This window comes from Ruditapes philippinarum, unplaced genomic scaffold, assembly GCF_026571515.1.
Source record: "Ruditapes philippinarum isolate M1 unplaced genomic scaffold, ASM2657151v2 ctg587_1_1_1_1, whole genome shotgun sequence".
Lineage (NCBI taxonomy): Eukaryota > Metazoa > Mollusca > Bivalvia > Venerida > Veneridae > Ruditapes > Ruditapes philippinarum.
Genome location: NW_026860903.1, coordinates 403,279 through 424,454, shown reverse-complemented (window position 1 = coordinate 424,454; position 21,176 = coordinate 403,279). Strand labels below are relative to the sequence as shown.

Below are 21,176 nucleotides of genomic sequence, written 5' to 3'. Positions count from 1 at the left end.
AGGGACATGTTCCTTCACAGATATTTTTTTCTTCATTTTTTTGTTTTGTTTGTTTCAGTCATCTAAAAGAAAAATACGCTATATTGATTAATGGAAAAAAGTGTCAATATAAGTGCCACTGTGTAAAAAAAATCTTAAAATAATGTGCCAAGATAGAGGTTTGATCAATCATTTGAAATAACTCCAAAAAGGAACATGTTGCTTCACAGCTGCATATTTTTTTCCTGTCGTTTTAAGGGGTATTCATCTATACTTGACTGAGTGTTATCGGCAGAATATTTGTTTGTATCTTGATTAATGGGGGAAAAAAGCTTAAATCCCACTGCGCGAAATTATTATTTTTAATTACAACCTCGTTTTTTTTACTCATCAATCTAACAAAAGAAACGTTTCAAAAGATACCTTGGTTCGGTTCTGACAGTATTTTGGCGCTTATTTCGTGATAATCATCATGACGCATTTAAAAACAAACACTTGATGACAGGATTGACAAGATGATAAAAATATTGCTTTTATTAAAATAATCAAGGGCAGTCTCACAGTGGGCAGTAACATGTCACTCATATATATAGTCATTCATTTTGAGGGAGTGCTGCTCATTTACGTAAATTGCTTGCTAAACAACATGGCTTTTAAAGCAGCCACAGGTAAGTAACTTAAAATACGAACCTTTATTTTTAAAAATGATCAACTTTAAAAAGACGATTTGAATGAATAGAAACGTTGTTCAATATTATTTTTGCCATGCTAAAGTCTAAACATACATTTCTCTGTGTGTCTTCTTTTTTGTAAAGGGATGTTAAAATAAAGATAAACATTGTCATTTGCTTAAATAAATAAAAAAAATCAACTTATACTATATTTTATTGTTTGTGACATAATTACAATATTATTTTACTTGATCAAAATTGACAGCAGCCGTGTATATAGATTTTATAAACTTCATGATTATCCAATGAAAAGCGATGTTAAAAAATTGTAGTTTGACAAAGACAAGTACATTGTACATAATTAACAAAGAATTATATACAAGTATTTCGTGAAAACAAAAAACATCTCTGACATTTTCTATAAAAAAGAGAACATTACTATACTTACAAATGCCACTATTTGATATCGATTCTTATCGATATTTCAGTTTGAAATTTATTGAAAATAAGCATAGTATATGAGTGTGACATTAATGTGATAAAATTTTATTCTGTAGGCATTTGACAAAATTTAGGATTGAAATATATTTTTTTTGTAAAGTTAATAGTTTGGACACACCAGGATAAAATGATAATCTATTTATATTACATTTATATATCATTGAGAACATTATTTACTTTAGATATTTAGGTGTCGTTCTTTTTCAGTCATATAATCATGATACTTAGTCGAAATCTAGTAATTGATATTTTGAATGGTATTTATCATTATATGTTTATTCGCGTGCAGGAATACGATTCCTGCATTTTGTTATAGGCAGATATTGATAATACCTATATTATTTTGTTGAGACGTCTGACCAAATCAAAACCATCATATATATTTCCATTATCAAAATCATTTTTCAGGATATTATATGTTTTATTCATTAATATATTATCACTTGATTTTGACTTTCGTATTCAGTATCTCTACAAATTAATTTATCGTTGTATTATGTATCATTCGGTAGGCCTGTCTACACTTGTTCAGCATATAAAGGTTGGTAGTTAATTAGGATAAAGTTATTAAAATTTTATTCTGTAATCATATGAACGCAAACACAAGTTATTTGAGAATCGCTAAAAGAATGTTTTAATGATGATTTTTTTCAGTGACCTTGTGTCTGTTGGTGGTATATTTACTACCCCAGGACGTAGATACAGCAGCCACAGCAAGCTCACCTAACGTAACTACTGTCGCAGCGAAAGGTGCGGCGTTGAATTTATTATTTTAGAAAATTTTCCTTCAGTTCTAAATAGTCATTGTTCACGATTATTTTTTGCCCGGCTGTTTCCTTTTTTTAATTTTACATGTTTAATGATTTATTTTTGGTAAACGCATATCATGGCAATGGGATCATTTAAGATTTTGAACATTTAAAGAACGAACAGAAATATTACATTGTTACCAGAATAATGTCGGTTTTAGATAGAATTCACGAGAAATGTTCTTCCTTTCGACAATTTTAAATAGACATAACAGATGATACATGTTGCATCTTTACCAACTTATTATTAACTTATTATTTACAACTTATGTAAAAAATAACCAGTTGTTTTATCCGCAACAGTTATTCTGCTCACAAATGGTTTAAGATATACAATGCTCATCCTTGAGTAAATTGTTTTTGTCACAGAAATTAATTGAAATCAATCATAATCTTACCGAATATGTCTACTTTGAATAAAAAAATGAATAAACTGGGTTCTCAATAAAAGTTATGTTTGTTTGTTTTTTTTTTCTTAAAATAAATGCCACTTTTTATAACCCTATATATTGTGACCACTTATAATGTGTAGATTGTCTGCTTTGAGTGAAGTCAAAACATGTTTATTTTATTTTACAAAGAGACTGTGTAGCAATTATCAATATTTTCTAAAATTAAATTTGAGCAAAGTATAAAACAGGTGTGTGAATGTTGCCTCGTAATGTAATTTTGCATTTCCTAATCATTTTAAAAATATTGTTTACAATTAGCACGTACTTTACTTAACTGTTATATTGCATATTGTTTCAGGCGAACTATCAGGCTGTTTTCAGATTATTAATCTATTGTATATTATTTCAGCATCTGGCATACATAGTACAGCACCCGGCACACATATTTCAGCAACTACAGCAGCACCAAAGAATTCTGCTCAAAGCGTCCACAACGTTGTGACAAACATTTTATTTGTCACTGTAATAACGATGTTAGTGACAAATATGCTGTCAGCCAGTAGACCATCATATCGTATTTGATGTGACTACTCGGCTTATTATGATATATAAACTAACTAGTTTTAGTGAACTGTTGTCATTGTTTTGAATATCAATATTTTGCGGTTTTATTACATTGTTTGTAAATTGATGTAAAAACTTACAACTCTTCTGATTACAGAGAGATAATGTTTTTAATGACATTTACAAATACTGAAAACATTTACTGATCAAAATGTATATTTGTTTTAGTAACAATTAAAGATTTTTAAAGAAAAATACAGGTCGTAAAAGTGTTTTATTCTCCAGAATGGACTTGCTAGGTTGCACTTTTCATTATCCCTCATGTACCCATGTACATACTCAATCTAACCGAGTTTGCAATTTTCATGTACATTTAATTTTGCTGTTTTAATGCTTCCGATGGAATACTTTTTTCCAGATATTTGAGTATACAATATACGTGTAAAGCAGTTTGAAACACTGCCTTGTATTACAACAGTATTGGTTTGATACTCATTACCTATGACATAAATCCCTATAAATCGTTTAAAGTGCGTGGGTGAGTTCAATAAAAGCCATTCCCACCATGGCTGTGGTTGGACAGTTTTAGCACCGAAGTATCTTGAGTGAGGCATCTAAAATTATACTTCGCATATTATAAAGCATATTCTGGAAACTGACATATCCTCACAAGTCGAATTACAACCTATATACACGTATGGCATATTATTTTAGTTAAAGCTGTTTAGAAAGCATAACTGTAATGTAATGTTACAAGTATTAAAAGGTCACTAATGTCTCAAACTAATCAAGGCTCTAAAGGAAGGCGATTTTATAGTTATTGCAGAATTATTTATAAATAACATGTACACAGCTTATAATTAATTTTTATTTTCATTCGCGGAACTATTTCCTTTATAGATGCCATATGTAGTCATGATAAAAGCTTCTCTACTCAGTCCTTACAGTAATAATAATAATGATAGTAGTGGTAGTGGTAGTGGTAGTGGTAGTAGTAGTAGTAGTAGTAGTAGTAGTAGTAGTAGTAGTAGTAGTAGTAGTAGCAGCAGTAGCAGTAGCAGTAGCAGTAGCAGTAGCAGTAGTAGTAATAATAATGAAGACTATTTTTACGAACTCATTTGAAAGAACTCATTTGAACGACATGTTAATCTTCCATGAGGCCCTCAATAAGTGACAACAATATAAATTAAACATATTCAAAGTATCAAAATACATAACTGTTAATACATACATGAGATTAATCAATTTGTATGCGTCGATGTGTGATACTATGTATAGGTTAGTGTTTAATAATACATATTAACAAATCTTATTGGTCAAGCCTGCCGCAGGCAGGCGACCAATTATTTTTGTTAATGTGTATTATTAAACATTAACCTTTTTAATGATCAACATTATTTTTTCAACCAAAAACAAGACATTTCTCTAAATCACCGCCCTGTCGCTCTAAAAGATGTCTACACCTTGTCAAGTCTCTAACATGTCACATTTAGATAAGCTAAATAAATGGCCCTTTCAACATATAATCAGGCACATTTTATATAGTATAGTATATAGTATATCACTTAACAATATTTTATCTAAGATTTATTCTCAGGTTCTACTTAATCGGCTAACAATATGGACTGAAAAACACGAAAAACTTGTAAATAGTCAATTTGGCTTCCAAAAGGGTAAGAGCACAGTTGATTGTATATTCCTTTTACACTCAATTATTTCAAAAAACGGGTAAAAAACTGTACTCCATATTTATTGATTGTGAAAAATGTTTCGACAAAATTAATCAATCTTTTCTTTGGCAAAAACTTATAACAGAAAATGTGAGTACTAAAATGGTAAAAGCTATAAAAGCAATGTACACTGTAGTACGAGCATCTATTAAATATAATGGGGTAGTACATAATGATGTTATAAACTCTCATCAAGGCGTTAAGCAGGGAGACCCCAGTTCTTCTCTATTGTTCATGATGTTCGTAAATGATCTAATGAGTAATATAAATGCAGACCTTGATGGAATTTTCACCTTAAATGAGCTTAGTCTATTTTTTGATTTTATATGCTGATGACCAAGTATTATTTGCTACAAATCCCGACACCTTACAAAGCATGCTTAAGGACATCGAAATATACTGTAATACCTTTGGACTTAAAATAAACATAGATAAAACCAAAGTTATGATTTTCGAAAGAGGCAGACCTACACATTTTGATTTTCATCTTTATAGCAAAAAACTTGAAATAGTAACGTCTTTTAAATATTTGGGAATATACCTTTTTAAAAATGGAAATTGGTCACGAACACAAAAAAGCATAGCAGAACATGCATCAAAAGCACTTTATAGACTGTTTGCTATTCTTCATCAATATGAATTCAAAACTAGTGAAAAATGTAAATTATTTGATTCATTAGTAGCATCAATTCTTAATTACTATTCGGAGGTATGAGGAAATATTGAAGGTAGTGATATTGAAATTTATACCATAAGGCTCGTAAATCCTACCAGGTAAACAAAAATAGCATGAATAAATCTAGGTTACAAACTGCTAGTAAATACTATAAACAAACCATGAATACCTTTATATGTAAACACAGGTATAATAATGAACGTAAATTGCGTGCGCTTAGCTCCAATCAACCGAAAGATTACTGGCGTTATCTAAACCAGTTCTCACGAAAGAAAACTGAAACGCCCCCTGATATTTCCGAATTTTTCAATTTCTTTAAAGACATAAACTCCCAAAAAGATGAAAACGAAACTTTATCAGGCAACTCTGAAATCCCCGACCCTTTAAATAATAATGCACTTAATAGAGAAATCTCGGAAGAAGAAATTTGCAAAGTTATTTCAAAATTAAAAAATGGCAAGGCTCAGTCACAATTTGATAGTATATCAAATGAATATATTAAATACACAAAATCAATAATGGTTCCATTTTATCGTCAGTTTTTTAATATGATTTTAGACTCTGGAGTCATGCCTGACTCGTGGTTAGTAGGAGCTATTAAGCCAATTTATAAAAACAAAGGACCCCCCTCCGACCCAGGTAACTATAGACCAATAACTATTTTGAGTTGCCTCGGAAAATTGTTTACCTCGGTTTTAAATGAAAGAATAAATGAATTTCTGGCCGAAAACGACCTTTTGAACGAGAATCAAGCTGGATTTAGAGCTAAATATTCGACCAGTGATCATATTTTTGCACTTCACTTTCTTATCTCTAAGCTACGCGCAGAAAAGAAAAAAATATTTTGTTCATTTATTGAATTCTCTGCAGCGTTTGATTCAGTTTGGCGCGCAGGTCTATGGAGGAAACTCTCTGATATTGGCATTACAGGAAAAATTCTTTCTGTCATCCAAAATATGTACTCGAATATTAAATCTTGTATAAACTCCGAAGGTCAAACATCTGCTTTTTTCTCAAGTTCTATAGGTCTAAGACAAGGCGAGAATTTATCGCCGGTGCTCTTCTCAATCTACCTAAATGACCTAGAGTTAGCCCTTAATAAGGACAATAATGGAGTCACAATTGACGCTACAACCCAGTTTTTAAAAATATTAATTTTACTATATGCAGACGACACGGTCGTAATAGGCGAAACTCAGGAATCATTCCAGTCCTGTCTCAATGATTTTCACAAATATTGCGAGACTTGGAAATTAAATATAAACTTTCAGAAAACTAAGGCAGTTGTCTTTGGCACAAATAAACCGAAGTCATATATTTTCAATATAAATGGTCAATCAATCGAAACAGTAACGGAATATAAGTATCTAGGTGTTATTTTCTCTAGCTCTGGTTCATTTCTTGCGTGTAGGAAACACCTAGTTTCACAAGCAAACAAAGCCATGAATGTTCTATATAAGAGAATAAACAACCTTGACCTTCCCCTAGACCTACAAATAAAGTTATTCGACCATACAGTGCTTCCCAATCTTACATATGGAAGTGAAATATGGGGGTTCGAACATTTAAATATCATAGAACAAGTCCATTCCAATTTTTTACGCAAGATTACTAATACCAGAAAAAGTACTCCTAGATATATGTTATATGCTGAACTTGGGCGCTATCCTATCGAAATAAACATCAAATCTCGTATGATACATTTTTGGAATAAACTTATTCAGTCTAAGGAATCAAAGATTTCATATAGGTGTTACAAGTATATGATACAGTCTAACCAAAACTTTAAATGGATCAACTATGTTAAAAGTATACTTGACTCTACAGGTAACTCTATTTTATGGTTAAATCAAAATAATATCCAAGCTAAATGTATTAACAAATTGGTTAAACAAACATTAATCGACCAATATAAACAAGAATGGTTCTCACAACTAGAAAACTCGCATAAAGGTAGACTCCATGGTAGTTTTAAAAACAGTTTTAATCTAGAATATTATTTAAATATTCTCCCCCACCCCCTTAGGTTATCTCTTTTGCATTTCCGAACTGCTAACCATCGTTTTCCAGTAGAAACGGGTCGTTGGAATCAATCTTTTAAACCTCATGAGCAAAGAAAGTGCCAAAAATGTAACTCGGGGGACATTGGCGATGAGATGCATTATCTGTTAATATGCCCTTTTTTCAGAACTAAAAGAAGACAGCTAATACCAGAGAGATTCTATATTAGACCAAATATACTGAAATTTAAGGAACTACTTAACACAAATGATAGCCAGACCCTAACAAACCTTAGCTTATATGTTAAATATATCATGAAAAAAATTAACGATTAATAACAATTACATGAACTGATTTATTTTACATACCTGGATGTTAATGCTAATTATCCCCATCTTTATGTGTTTGTTTTTTGTTTTTTTTTGGTTTTTTTTTTGCTTTTTTTCTCATTGTCCTTACAATTACACATTTATGAATAGACTGTCTCAATGCAATTTTACAACCGACCAATGAAACTTTACACCTGTTCTATTTATAGATATGTCACGGAAACCTCGTGCTGGTCAGCCCTGCTGTTGTACATAGGCCAAAATTAAAATTATTGGTTACTTCATTCATAAATGTTTGACTATTGTATGTTCACTGACTTTTTCCTTTTTTTATTGTTGTTAGCATATTAAAAACTCAAAACTTTGTTGTTTTTTTTCACCGCTTTCAAATAAATACTTCAAATATTGTCCGCTTTCCCCATCAAATACAGAAACACTTAAACCCAAAACATAATTAATTAGAATATTTTTGACCATGTTGTTACCCATACTAATTATTTATGCTACTCTTCGTTCACATGTTGTTGCTTGATACATGTTAAATGTGTATTATGTAATCTGTGACAATTGAAAATAAAGTGATTTGTATTGTATTGTATTGTATTGTATTGAAAAGATTCACACTAAATTTTGCAGAAAAATCCTAGTTGTTAATATATCAACAAATCTGACAGGATTATATGGAGAACTTGGTAGAGAACCAATGAAAATTGTAAGACAAATAAACATGATTAGGTATTGGTTAAAAAAACAAAAATTAGAAGACAACAAACTAATAAAACAAATGTATAATATGCTAAAACTAGATGCAGATAACAATATAACTTATAATGGCCAAAACTGGGCATATCAAATTAAAACAATATGAAACAGACTGGGTCTTTCAGATATATGGAACGATTTACAAGAAAGAAATTATCAAGTTATCTAAATATCTATATGTTGCTAACAAACGGAGAACAGAATTAGAACAGTAGTAATCATCTATTTAAAATGAACCAAGAATCTCGTGTAACTAATCAAAAGCTCCTTTGTTTAAATAATAACACTTATGTAATCTTTATATGACCTATCACTACACATTATTATATTATTGTAGGCTAGAAGTAAATGTATATTACTTAATGCTGAAATTAATTGTTGTTGTTGTTGTTGTTATTTTTTACTGAAATGTCACAGAATTTATATCTTTATCTACAGTAAGACTATCATGTTTCTATAAAATATGTGAAAAAAATAACAGCGTGGAAAGATGCTATTAGGTAAAAACAATGAAGTTAATGAAATGTGTAAATACAATGAGTTTTCCAGCCAAAATGTAAACATTGTATTCTTAATATCAAGGATTGTTAATGCAGTTAATTACTATCTGTTCCAGACTCCGAATGTTGGTGCTGGTTTTAATTATCAGAGACCGGTTTAAAATGTTTAGATAATTGTTTTGATTTCAATAAATCATGCCAACTGTCCAGCGCAGTGTTATTTTAGTGCGCTCTGGTCCCTGCCAAGACTAAGCGTTCCCTAGTAATTAATGATCCCCATATTTAGAAAATCAAATTTTACTTTTATTTTCTTAGAGGGCGCTTCCTGCATTTTGGTTGGTCAAAACTGTCCCTAGAAATAATAATTATATGCAAATGCAAGATTTGCCGCCTTTCCAAGGCGCAGTTGAAAATAAGATTTCGGAATGTTAAGTACAAATCTTGTGAATTTCTATTTATTAAGTTTCGGGCACAGATACCATTGTTCAGTAAGTTTATTTATTATTTTTTTTATTTGCCTTCGTTCGGGAAAATTATTGTTTACATAAGTTTTGTTCTAAAATAATTACATTTATTATTGTTAAGGTAAATACATTAACAATTTTATGTTAAGATAGATAAAGCTGTATCCTAGTTAAAACTTTGATGTAAAAGTAAATAATCTGTAATTCTATCAATTAATAAATTTGTTAACATTACTAGCAGCAGGATTCCCACAGTATTTGTTAAGGATGAATTATATAATTATGTGACTTGTTTATTTGTAAGTATGTATGCATTCTTTGTATGTTGTTTTAATTGTTATTAATGTAAGTATAACTGTTTAACTTTCAGATAACCGCTATATACGCTGTATACGCTATATACGCTATATACGCTATATACGTTAGATACACTATATACTCCTTAGACTATGTGTTGTTTCTGGAATAAAAGTGGAAAATATAGCGCGTGAATTGCATCTTTTTGTTGCCCAAACTTAGTGAAGCTGCCCATTACGACTGTGTTCGTTAGTGTCTTTGTAATTTGGTGAACAGTTGAAGTGAACACCCGTATTAACGTGTTCTCTCTCAGCCTCCCACGTAATCTACACTGTGTTCTTACAGTTATTGAACAGTATAGTTCCTACAGTTATTGAACACCGTGTTAATCTACACTATCGACTGAAAGAAAATAATGTTTTGGTTACTTTTTCTAGAAAATATTAAGTTTAAAACAGTCAGCAATTTATAACAGACATTTTTCTTAGAGTTAAAATGATATAAAAAAGTTACTATGTAATCATTTGTCTCTGCGTGCCCCACATGTATTATCTATGCAACAGATTAATTGATTGTATCCTCACACCTGACCTTGCCTAATTTATTTTTCGTTGGCATTGTTTTGCTAACCTAGATATTTTACAATTCAGAGTGCAAACCACACCTCTAACTCCTCCCTAATATAATGCAATATTGAAATTTGTTAGACTGGTTAGACGACAGATTAAGTAAAGTACACATTAACCAAAGTTAGACTTAGCAGAAATTTGAAAAATACTACAATGTGATTGGACAAAAAATAATGTTGATCATTAACTCAAGTATAAGGTTTTAAAATGGTTCACAGATGTAGCAGACGTGATATAATCAGGAAGGCCGTTCCAAATACACTAAAGACTTACAAAATTGTTCAGTATTTGGTCTAGTGGTGTAAAGTTGAAAATCAGATGAACACAAAATGCGAGTATGAACATCTGATGATAAAATTAAATTATTCAATAAAAAGGCAGGCGACTGATTATTTATTATCTTAACATCATAAAAGCTTTTTAAAAACAACCCTCAGTGAAAAGATAACACAGCGGAGTTCAGAAAATAGTTCAGCAGATGGAGTGTCGTAATCTCTAGAATTAGCCCTGCAGCTCTCCTGTTTTATCTTCTAGAAAAGACGTACAGTTACCGTAAATTATACAACAATAGACAAGATGTGGTTCAATGTAGCATTGTAAAACATTTTGCGTACATGTATAGATATGAATAATATTATTACGAGATAATAAATGTAACAAGAAGTTGCATTTTTAAGAAAATTATCAATATGGCTTTGCAAAGACAAAGATTAATACCCAATAATTTTCCTTCAGAGTTACAAACAATGTGCTCTGTTTTATACGAAAAACAAGGATTACTTTCATAAATAAAATTTTGCTTGTGTTTTGAGGAAATATACATGACTTAGTTTTTGTTAGCATTGATAGACATGCTATTCAAATCACACCATTTGTTAAGAGATTTAAAAGATCATGAGTAAAGAGATTCAACTACTCTGTTTAGGGATACATCAGAAGTTGAAGGGGTGGTGTCATCAGGAAAAATATCAGTTTCTGTTTTTTCCATAGACAAAGGAAGGGCATCGATATATATTAAAAACAGTATATACCTGAGGAACTCCAGTAATTACTAAACTTGACTCCGAATATAAACCGGATATGTAAGTTTGTTGGGTTCTGCATTCTAAATAGGAGGAAACCCAGAGAATTTATAAAAGGTCTAGGTTATACAGTATATAATGGAGTGTCTGGTCACACTACATCAATGGATTATTTTTTTGCGGATAGTTTATATACTGGCTAAATAAAGTACCAATGCTTGTAAGAAACAAACATATATAATGAATATGGTAGCAGTATATTATCAAATGCCAAAATGGATTTTTTGTTTTTTAAATACTACTTTGCTTTACTTAATTTTAATGACACCGTGCTATATTTCAGCGCGCAGGGATTTCATTTGTTGGCGAGAGAAAACGACGACATGAGGTCGAGATTTATCGCTTTCAAAAACAAATAAATAAATAAAAAACATAATAACACATTTTAACTGCTTTAAAGAAATTGAAATATAAAAGCTATGCCACAGTGTACACTTTTTGTCTCTGAACACATATATACATGGTCAAACGAATAAACACAATTGAATGTTTTATTACAAGGTCAAGGACAATAAAACAAGTTACAACATGTCATCCTTTTCTACTTTATACAACATGTGCTGTCTTGATGATACATTGTACCTGAAATTAACTGTATGCTCAATGTAACTTGCATGTAAACGCTGTCAAAATACACTTTAGCGTTGATATTATCATTACATTTTTGTGGTGTCTGCTTCACATTCAATATCGCCCTGTAAAATTTACATGGAAAAAAATAATGTTGTAAAGTGTATACATATCGTCAACGTGGTCGCATACCTTTGATACAAATCATTTGAATGCGCTGAGTTAAGAAACAAAACGATCAAATAGCTCAAATACTTTTGTCGAGACAATAGATAAGATGAGAAAATACACAGGAGAAACAAATTATCGTGGTTTTATCTGATAAAAAGGCTGATATTTGAAACTTTAACGTGAGAAAGCTATTGAGCAAGCTTTTGAGAGATCGATCATTCTACTCAGGTACCTGCTTGATCCAGGGAATCAATTGAGTCTTCCTTCACCGATAAAGGCTGAAAAATGTCGAAATGTCACTCAACCAGTTTTGATATAACAAAGGTATTGACCTGGAGTTATTCTTTGTTACAGTTTTGAGGGTATACTGTGTGGTATTTATGTGTACCTATTTCAAAATATTCATATCGTGCTGGTTATCTACACGGAAACATTAAATATTGTGAAATATTAACGACCTAGCAACTTAAAGAAATGTGTAGGTTTGATTTTGAAATTACACTACTGTTAGTACATTAAATATCATCTTAACTACGTGTATAAGAAATGCATTCACATTTTCTAGTCCTTCATTATCTAAGAAAGTACTGATATTTCTGTTGATTGTATAAGTGGTGGGATGGATATTGAAAATTCACTGTCTCTTGTGAGTAGTCAATATGAAATAGCAAACAATTTGTAGATAAAATCATTACAAACATTTAAAGCATGTGTCTGTCTATGTTACATACAATGTGCACTGATTATTCGTTTGTCTTCGTCTGAAAATATTACAATAGTTAATTAAACGACTTGTTCATTGTCATTTACATATTAAATCACTCGTACAGTTCTCGAGGTGCCCCTTAATTTTTCATTGTCATTTACATATCAAATCACTCGTACAGTTCTCGAGGTGCCCCTTAATTTTACTCCTGAATCAAGAGATTTTCTCTTATTCATAGATCTAGTTTATTGGCATCTTATATTTTGTTGTTGTTGTTTTTTTTTGTTTTTTTTTTGTTGTTGTTGTTTTTGTTCAAATTAAAATTTATTTCAGATTCAGAACATTATTAGCGTTTTTTTTTTATTCACTCTACTACTTGAATTACTTGTGATTGATGGTGTTTATTTAAAGCGTAAAATGATTTGTACATTAAAAAGAAAAGTTTTTCTAAAAGTTTGATACTTTTATTTGAACTTTCTTCAGTCTACTGACAGTATCATTGATCAAGCCAAAAAAGTGAGCATCGTGAGTCTCAAAATTGCACATTTTAAAAAGTAAGAATTTCACGACACTATATCCCTGACACATTATTACTGCTCTACTCGTGCTGTTTTAGGAGATGTTTAGACTTAGGAAGTGATTATAATGTAATAACTGAGGTAAAAAAAATCTTGCAAGTTGTTTAAGTCGTGTATCAATGTAGTGATAAGATAACGTGAGACACAATGAGATAGCTACTTAGTTTGCTATGACAACGATGGCGAAAATAAATAAGGATAAAACAGTATTTTTCTGTTATCTCAAGCTACAGGTGATTTGAGGAGTAGGGTATTTTCTGATATCTCAATCTACCAATGAGACTAGGTTAAATTATTGACAAAAGGGAGTGACTCAGTGATCCCCGCTGTACTATAAAAATTCAAATATCAGCGGGCGTTGACCATTTGACAGATTTACTGATCAGGATGGATTTTATACCAAATTTCAGTAAGTAAACGATTCATTTCATAAAAGAAAAATGGAAAACAGCCAGAATAATTCAAGCAACAAAGAAATCTTCAAGCCGTATTTATTTTTATTAATTCTGGTATAAAATATCATTATAAAACAATGAATGAAATATAAATGGTAAATATTTGTAATATTTCATGTAATAAATAAATAAATAAATAAATAAATAAATAAATAAATGAAACTGAAAAAGAAGAAGAAAAAAAAGCGGTGAAGATGATGATGATGATTTTTACAGTCAGATCGCAGAAATGAGTGTCTATAAGCCGCTTCTATAAATACTAATTTAAGAATATCAAAGTGATACTATTACAAGAATTTATCATAAAAATATATACAATTACAGGTATTGTAATCATATTAGCGGTACTTTTAGTACAAACTGATGGTGCTACCACAAACGTAACAACAGTAAAAACTACAGTACCTTCAACTGTAACGACAGGTGTGTATTTTTTTCTATTTTATTGTTCAACTATTTAAGGATCTCTTTAGAAAAACAATTCTCATTTTTTTCATGATATATGGCATTAAAGGTGCATTAAGAGTCAGTTTTTTTCTTCTTGTAGAAATGGCACATACATGTATAGTTTTTTATGATGTTGTAATTTTAAGTATGAACATCTTAGATGCTAACCACCTGAAGTCATAGCGTCAAATGTGAAATACTGCCTGATGAAAGTATCAAAATGTGAACTAAATAGTATATTGACTTCTACTTTTAATTATTTTGTCAAAAACGCAAAAGAATCAAAAGAAGTATCTGCTTTATGTCCAACGAGACAACACCAGGAAGTCAACCTGAGAGATGAAAAAAATTGACATTTTGAGGCTCAGTGGGCCTTTAAATGGTATCACCAAATTGTGCAGTGTTGAAAACTATCTCCTCTTTAATTATTTAATCTATTTTACATGTAGATTGTTATATTCGTTCTATTAAAGTAAATGTATTAAGTAAGTAAAATGTATTTTATTGTTTAATTAAAAAGATCAACGTGTTGTATGCAGAAGTGGCCACATATACATCGACTTATTATTGGCGTCCGCGCCGAAGCGCGGCGCCCTTTATGGAATGAAATCAGATTTTGTGAAAGGGCGACAGCAACTTCTCGAGCCTTTTAGTCGGTCATAAGAAAAGCCGATCATTCCGATCGGTATGAGGGTGCTTGATTATTATTAATTAAAAATGAAATGTCGCGATATGTACAATGAATAGCGAAATGGAGAATTTCGCAATGCAAACATTTTCAAATGAAATAACCTTCTCCGTCTCTTCGGTTTTTTTTATTTATCATTTTGTAGTACACAGTGGGTTATTATGATATGTTAAAATAGAATGATGAGTTGATGACCTAAATTTTACATTCCGAAAATCTATTTATAGAGGGATGTACTCCTATAGGTAATTCCCGGTCTCTACCGGTCTATTTTGACCGGGATTTACTAGTAACCGGCGAATAGTATCACACGTTTATTGTCCAGTCTCTCCCGGTTTTGGAGTAGATGTTTGATATCGTTACAGAACAGAACAAATATTTTACAGATAAATAAGCTTTTTTTCCAAAATGAATGTTTGTCACTTAGTTGGTTACAATAATTAATAAACATAGATCAACTCTCAAATTTATTGATTATTATAATACATAAACATACAATTCGAAAAAAAAAAACAACAATAGCATGTTTCATTTTATCTATATGAGATAAAACAATAAATGTGTACAATAATTGAGAAAAAGGTACTTTTTTAGGGCATTAATATGACACTATCAACTTTGAAACATTTTATTTAATTTGTTATTCGTGTTTAGCAAAGATGCCGAGGAATTATTCAAAGTTACAAATTAGATTTTATGAATTATTTCATTGATTGATAATTTTAAAAGGTGATAATTAAAAGAAAATTACAAATATACATCTACATGGTTTAAGAATAAACAATATCATATATTGAAAGATTAACCATAATTTACTGACTTTTTCCAGTTAAGTTTTGACTTTTAATCGTCGGTCAATATGACAATTGAATTCTTAAAATTTATTTTACAATTTTAATAAAAAAAAGGAGAAGTAAACGTAAAAAACTCAGTATTAAAATAGCACATAAAACACAAAAAAAGATGAAAAAAATATTCATAAAATCTGTATTTTTATATTAAAATAGATATTACAATATTGTATAATAAACAATTATGCTCAACATGATCAACATGGTAATATAACCAGTGTCATATTTTTACTAAGTGTGAACAGATACCTTAAGAGGGGGTCTTCGCTTTTAGCGATAACATAATAAGGGACAATTTCACAAGTGTGCATGGTGTTGATCATGCATTACACATATGGATTATAAATGATTGTATACATTGTATCCGTTGTTATTAATAATCACGATCATAAAGAAATAACAAGTAATATTCTAATCTCTAGCATGCCAATCAATGTTAATAATGAACAATGTCTTTCGTCCGTTCATTCTGGTAAAAACCAATTAACCATTGAAAAGTTTATAAGAATATCTTGTCATCATATGTCTATTAGTTCATCTTCACTTGCTGCATTTCTTGCTTGGACGCCATTTGATGCTTTGCATCAATGCTTTTCTTGTTCCTTAATTGGAAAGAAAAATAAACAATGAGACTGCTTACACCAAAACAACTGAGGAGACAATGATAGACGGATTTTTTATTTGCAATCGCGAATACCGATTATTGTTAAATGATACATATCAGTAATTTGAAATTCATAAATTTTAAACGTTTTGAAATCAGGAAGAAAAAAAGAATTACTAATTTTATGCATATTTTAAATGACTCCTTTTCAGTGAAAACAGTGATGAGCAGTTCTTCAAAAACAGTAAGCTCGAAAGTAACAACGAAACATGCGACAAAGGTATCTATCTATTTCTGCCATATACGTATGAAAATAATGACGAAATGTCAGGTTGAAGGAAATAGAAAATCACGCGATCTTTTGCGCATATATTGATTTGAAACCCTGTTATCAGCAGCATTCCTATCTGTAATAATTCAGTTGCCATGATGAAGTTAAAGATAACATTTAAATCTGTATGTTTGAAAAATGTGAGTGGGTGATTTATTCCCTTTAGCATAACTACGATTTTGCACCCTAGCAACAATGTTGTTGAAATCGATTTATTACTATGACATTCATGCTTTAAACAAACTGATAAAAATGTGAAAATTAGAAATACAGTATAGTACTTGAGTGTTTATCTAATATAAAATATTAGCCGTTGGTTAATAACTCTACCTTTACCAAATTTTTTTCGGTATAAGGTTTTTTTTAAATTGACATGCGTAGAAACGAGGGTTAATTGTCCCAAAAGTTCTCATAAAAATCCATTACGAAAGTTATAACGCTCGTTTATTCTTCTTCGCTTTTTCTTTTTCAATTTTGAGATCACATACGTATTAAAATATCTAACCACGTAGCAAATTTACGGAAAATACGTTATTGCTTTTTTTTCATTTCTATTTAAAAAATTGAAATTTGGTCATCCGGCACAACAAAAAAAGACGTAATTTGATGTTCACGAACAACGGAACATCACAAACTTATAAATGCATGCCTCTTTAAATCTCTTCAAATGAGACAATCGAAACTATAAAAAGCAACAGGGAATGACGATGTGCATATGTTTACAAATTTTTGGGAATTTGTCAAAATTTGAAGAAAAAATAGTTTTGCAGGAGATTTTCTAGCGGGGAAACCGTCATTAACATATAGCGGCAATATGGCTTCAGTTAAGGATTTACTAGAAAGGGACAGACGGGCGAATGTGTGTTGCGCATCGGAACGATTAGGGGTTGCGCATCGGACTGATTAGGGATCAGTAAATGTCCTGCTCACATAATATTGACATACAATGTTGGAGTACATACTAATTCGGTATGCAGGGTGTCCATGCTAATTATACAAGACCAAATTAATATATCATAGTGAAAATTCATGGAATCACGTTGGCAACGAAATGACGTAATGTTTTGAACCGTTAAGTGTCAAACTAGGCAAGGTAGATATTTGAATTTATGCATTTTTAAGTTTGAAACCGCTATGGCGATCTGTTCTTATTTATTCGAACTTTTGCGACAAATCTCGCAGTCAATAATAGCTAAAATAGTTTATTCCCCGGCACTTTTTACGGAGAATTCAGTGACAGCTGTTATATTGCAGGCGCCAATATCATGTTTGACCGGAAGTTGTGTTGGTGAAGAATGTTCAAATAATACAGTGACCGCTGCTTTCAAAAGTGCTATATGCTCAAAGAGGGTTTGCCTGGTAGGTACAGTTACTATATAGTTACAAATAAAAGGAAAACCTCATTCTATGCTATATCTCCCAGAGCTAAGCGAAATTAAAGTGCATTCATAACATTTGAGCAGCAGGTTATCAAATGGTCAATTGATGCATTTAATGATAGCAACAAATGGCTAAAATTCTGTTGTCCCAAAAAGAGTTTCATTATATGTTTCTCCCTTGACATTTCTTAATAAAAAAAATAAAAAATGTCAAAAAACAACAATTTTTGACCAAATTTCGGTGTTAGGGCATGTGTTAACATGCAAAATTCAGTTTTTGTGTAATTCCAAGGTTTTTCATCATTTTTTGTTAATAAAATGTAATGTAATGCAGAGAATAATTGAATAAATAACACCTAGTGCTGCATACAAATATCTTACAAATACCGGTATTTCATTTTGGATAAAAAATTATCCTTAATCATCAATTGGTATAATATACAGAAGACTGTCAGTCGATTTTGTCTGGGTATTGTCTGGGTAATGTACAAAGAGTCTCTGTTTCCGAATGAACTACTGGTTCTTAAACATGCAGAAATAAGCACTGATACTAAGATACCTATCTTAGTATTATTATCCTTATTTATGTCTGTTACTTAAGTGAGAAAAGCAAGCGGGGATCAAACTCACATCCCGTGAATGTGTTTGACAGTGTTTACACTGGACAATTTGCAAGCGTTATAAAACCATACTATAGCGTTCTCTGCAATTAAGCAAAAGGTATAACCTAACATCCAGAAAACATATATTTACAACTATGTCTATAGATTAGCGTTGATTGTTCTTTGTATTTATTCGTTTCACGTTTCGTGCGTAATTGCAATCCTTTCTCCATAAATATTGTTCTTGCAAACATTTAGGAATTAAACATTATTTTCGGAGTTGTCAAGAACAATACGAATAAAAGCCACTCATTGTTTTTGTTGAATAACTGAACCTGGTTTACAAAAACTTTACATACTGTCCAAAATTAGAAAAGAATATTATTGACTGAAATAATATCTTATAAGTTTGCCTCAATACTTTTACTATGCACTTATTTGGTACATGTAATTGACATTCTCTCATCGATGATATTTGAATAACTTATTTATAATTTTAGACATTAAAGACAGTGACTAATGGAACGACTAGCCAAGAATTCAAGTGTGCGGTCAAAGACTGTGCTTCTGACCAGAAAACTGCACCTAAAGGCACGACTGTGTCATGCTGTGAAACGAAAGATTGTAACAAACCTGTACTTGAGGAGAATTCTGCTGCTTCAAGAATATTCAACACATTCACAGCTATAATGACTGTCTTACTTCTTTACATTCTAATCTAGAATCATAATTAATTTTTATAAGGCTATAGCTGATACGTATATATTTATTACGTCGTGAACTTAGGCGAAAAAATCTCAGTGTAGTTTGCCTTAAGATTACCATTCAACTAGTTTGCTAAAGATTATCCTTCATCTAGTTATTCTGAATAAATACACTCACTTGATAATTTTATTATCTGCTTGCTGTAAAATGTTTAAGATGTTTAATATATCGAGAATGTTCAGTCCATCACGTTTAGGCTAGCCATAAAGGATCCTTTTTTTCTCTCAGATATTAAATAACAATGTCATGATTGTGACAATAATGATGCTTGTGAATTGATAAGGCCTGATGAGTGGTGAGAACACATATGACGGCTAAATGATATAAAACAAGCATTTCTTGCATGCTAATTTCTTCAAATAAACAATCCTTTTTTCCAATAATATCATTTTTGTGATTTATTATTCCCCCATATGATTATAATTCAATACGTATAAATATACATACAGTATATGATGTATATCTATTTTATTTTACTGTATATTATGTTTAAATTTCATAATACAGAGCATTTCTGTAATACGAGCTTATTTATGCAACGACTTGATTCTAATATCCGGAAATACCTTAACCTTCTAGATTTGTCGAAGGATTTCGTAAAGTTCTCTTCTGTGTAAGGACTGCTACAAAAACACACAGAGACAGCAAAATAATAAAATAATCACAAAGTTACGTTTTCACGTCAACAACTGTATTTCAAATCTGCAGTGCATTCCATAAATATACAAAACCGTCAAAATCCTGAAACAAACGATGAATGAGAAAATGAAGAATTTACATATATCAATACACTTATATAAGTAAATTACCTGCAAAACACACAGAGACAGCAAAATAATAAATAAAGAATCACAGTCAGAAGCAACAACTGTATTTCAAATCTGCCGTACGCATGCGTGGCGGTAAATTATGAGCGAAATATTGAGGCCCGTCACCATAGTTTAGTAACTATAGTTAGTGTATGATATATGAGGAATGATAATGAGGCTATGGGAGTAAATATGACATGAAGAGTGGATGGACAAGGAAGAATATATTTATTAGAAATGCACTACTAGTATATAACATATAGGATATAATAATGGTAGTATATACCACAAATGACCCTGTGACATATGAATACTTATATTCTACTAATGATTTACAAAGATATGGTGTGTTCTCTAGCAATACTTAGATCTTCGAAAAAAATCAACAGAAAAAGTCAAATGCTTCTCCTAAAATGCTTTCCATATAATGAAAATACCACTTAGTTATAAGAATAGGTATTTAAGCACACCATAGACAGTGCATATTTTTTATAATCAACTATATCTGTATAAGTTGTGTTTATAAATTCACTTCACTATAATTCAGTGTGATACAGATATTAAGTACTTTATGACGTGTCACTTATCCGTATATTCTGTGATAGTTGAAAGTCTAGAAACTGTTCTGTAAGCCAATTTTGCAACTGTAGGACATTCGGATTAATAAGGCGCCCTCGAATTCCTAACAATAACCTTAATCTGGATTCAGTCGACACAGTGCTGCTACACAAATATCTTTTACGGTTGTAATCATCCTTCTGTACTGACATAATGCATTCTTATTAGCATCGTGATTTTTGCATAAAAGCTAGTAGTCTTTCATAGTTTTGTTTG

The 21,176-nt window shown here is 30.9% G+C and overlaps 2 protein-coding genes across 2 annotated transcripts; both read left to right on the top strand.

The window, feature by feature from the left end:
- The first annotated feature begins 499 nt into the window (after positions 1-499).
- Positions 500-3,173, top strand: LOC132713860 (uncharacterized). The gene is made up of 3 exons (XM_060696558.1): positions 500-647; positions 1,806-1,901; positions 2,762-3,173. Exons 1-3 carry the CDS (start codon positions 554-556, stop codon positions 2,932-2,934), a joined length of 363 nt encoding a protein of 120 aa, XP_060552541.1. The 5' UTR covers positions 500-553; the 3' UTR covers positions 2,935-3,173.
- A 10,496-nt stretch (positions 3,174-13,669) lies between these two features.
- LOC132713839 (uncharacterized) lies at positions 13,670-19,916 on the top strand. Its single transcript, XM_060696518.1, has 5 exons — positions 13,670-13,820; positions 14,191-14,289; positions 16,669-16,736; positions 18,042-18,146; positions 19,269-19,916. The coding sequence occupies exons 1-5, from the start codon at positions 13,799-13,801 to the stop codon at positions 19,488-19,490; spliced, it is 516 nt and encodes a 171-aa protein (XP_060552501.1). The 5' UTR covers positions 13,670-13,798; the 3' UTR covers positions 19,491-19,916.
- Positions 19,917-21,176: the final 1,260 nt, after the last annotated feature.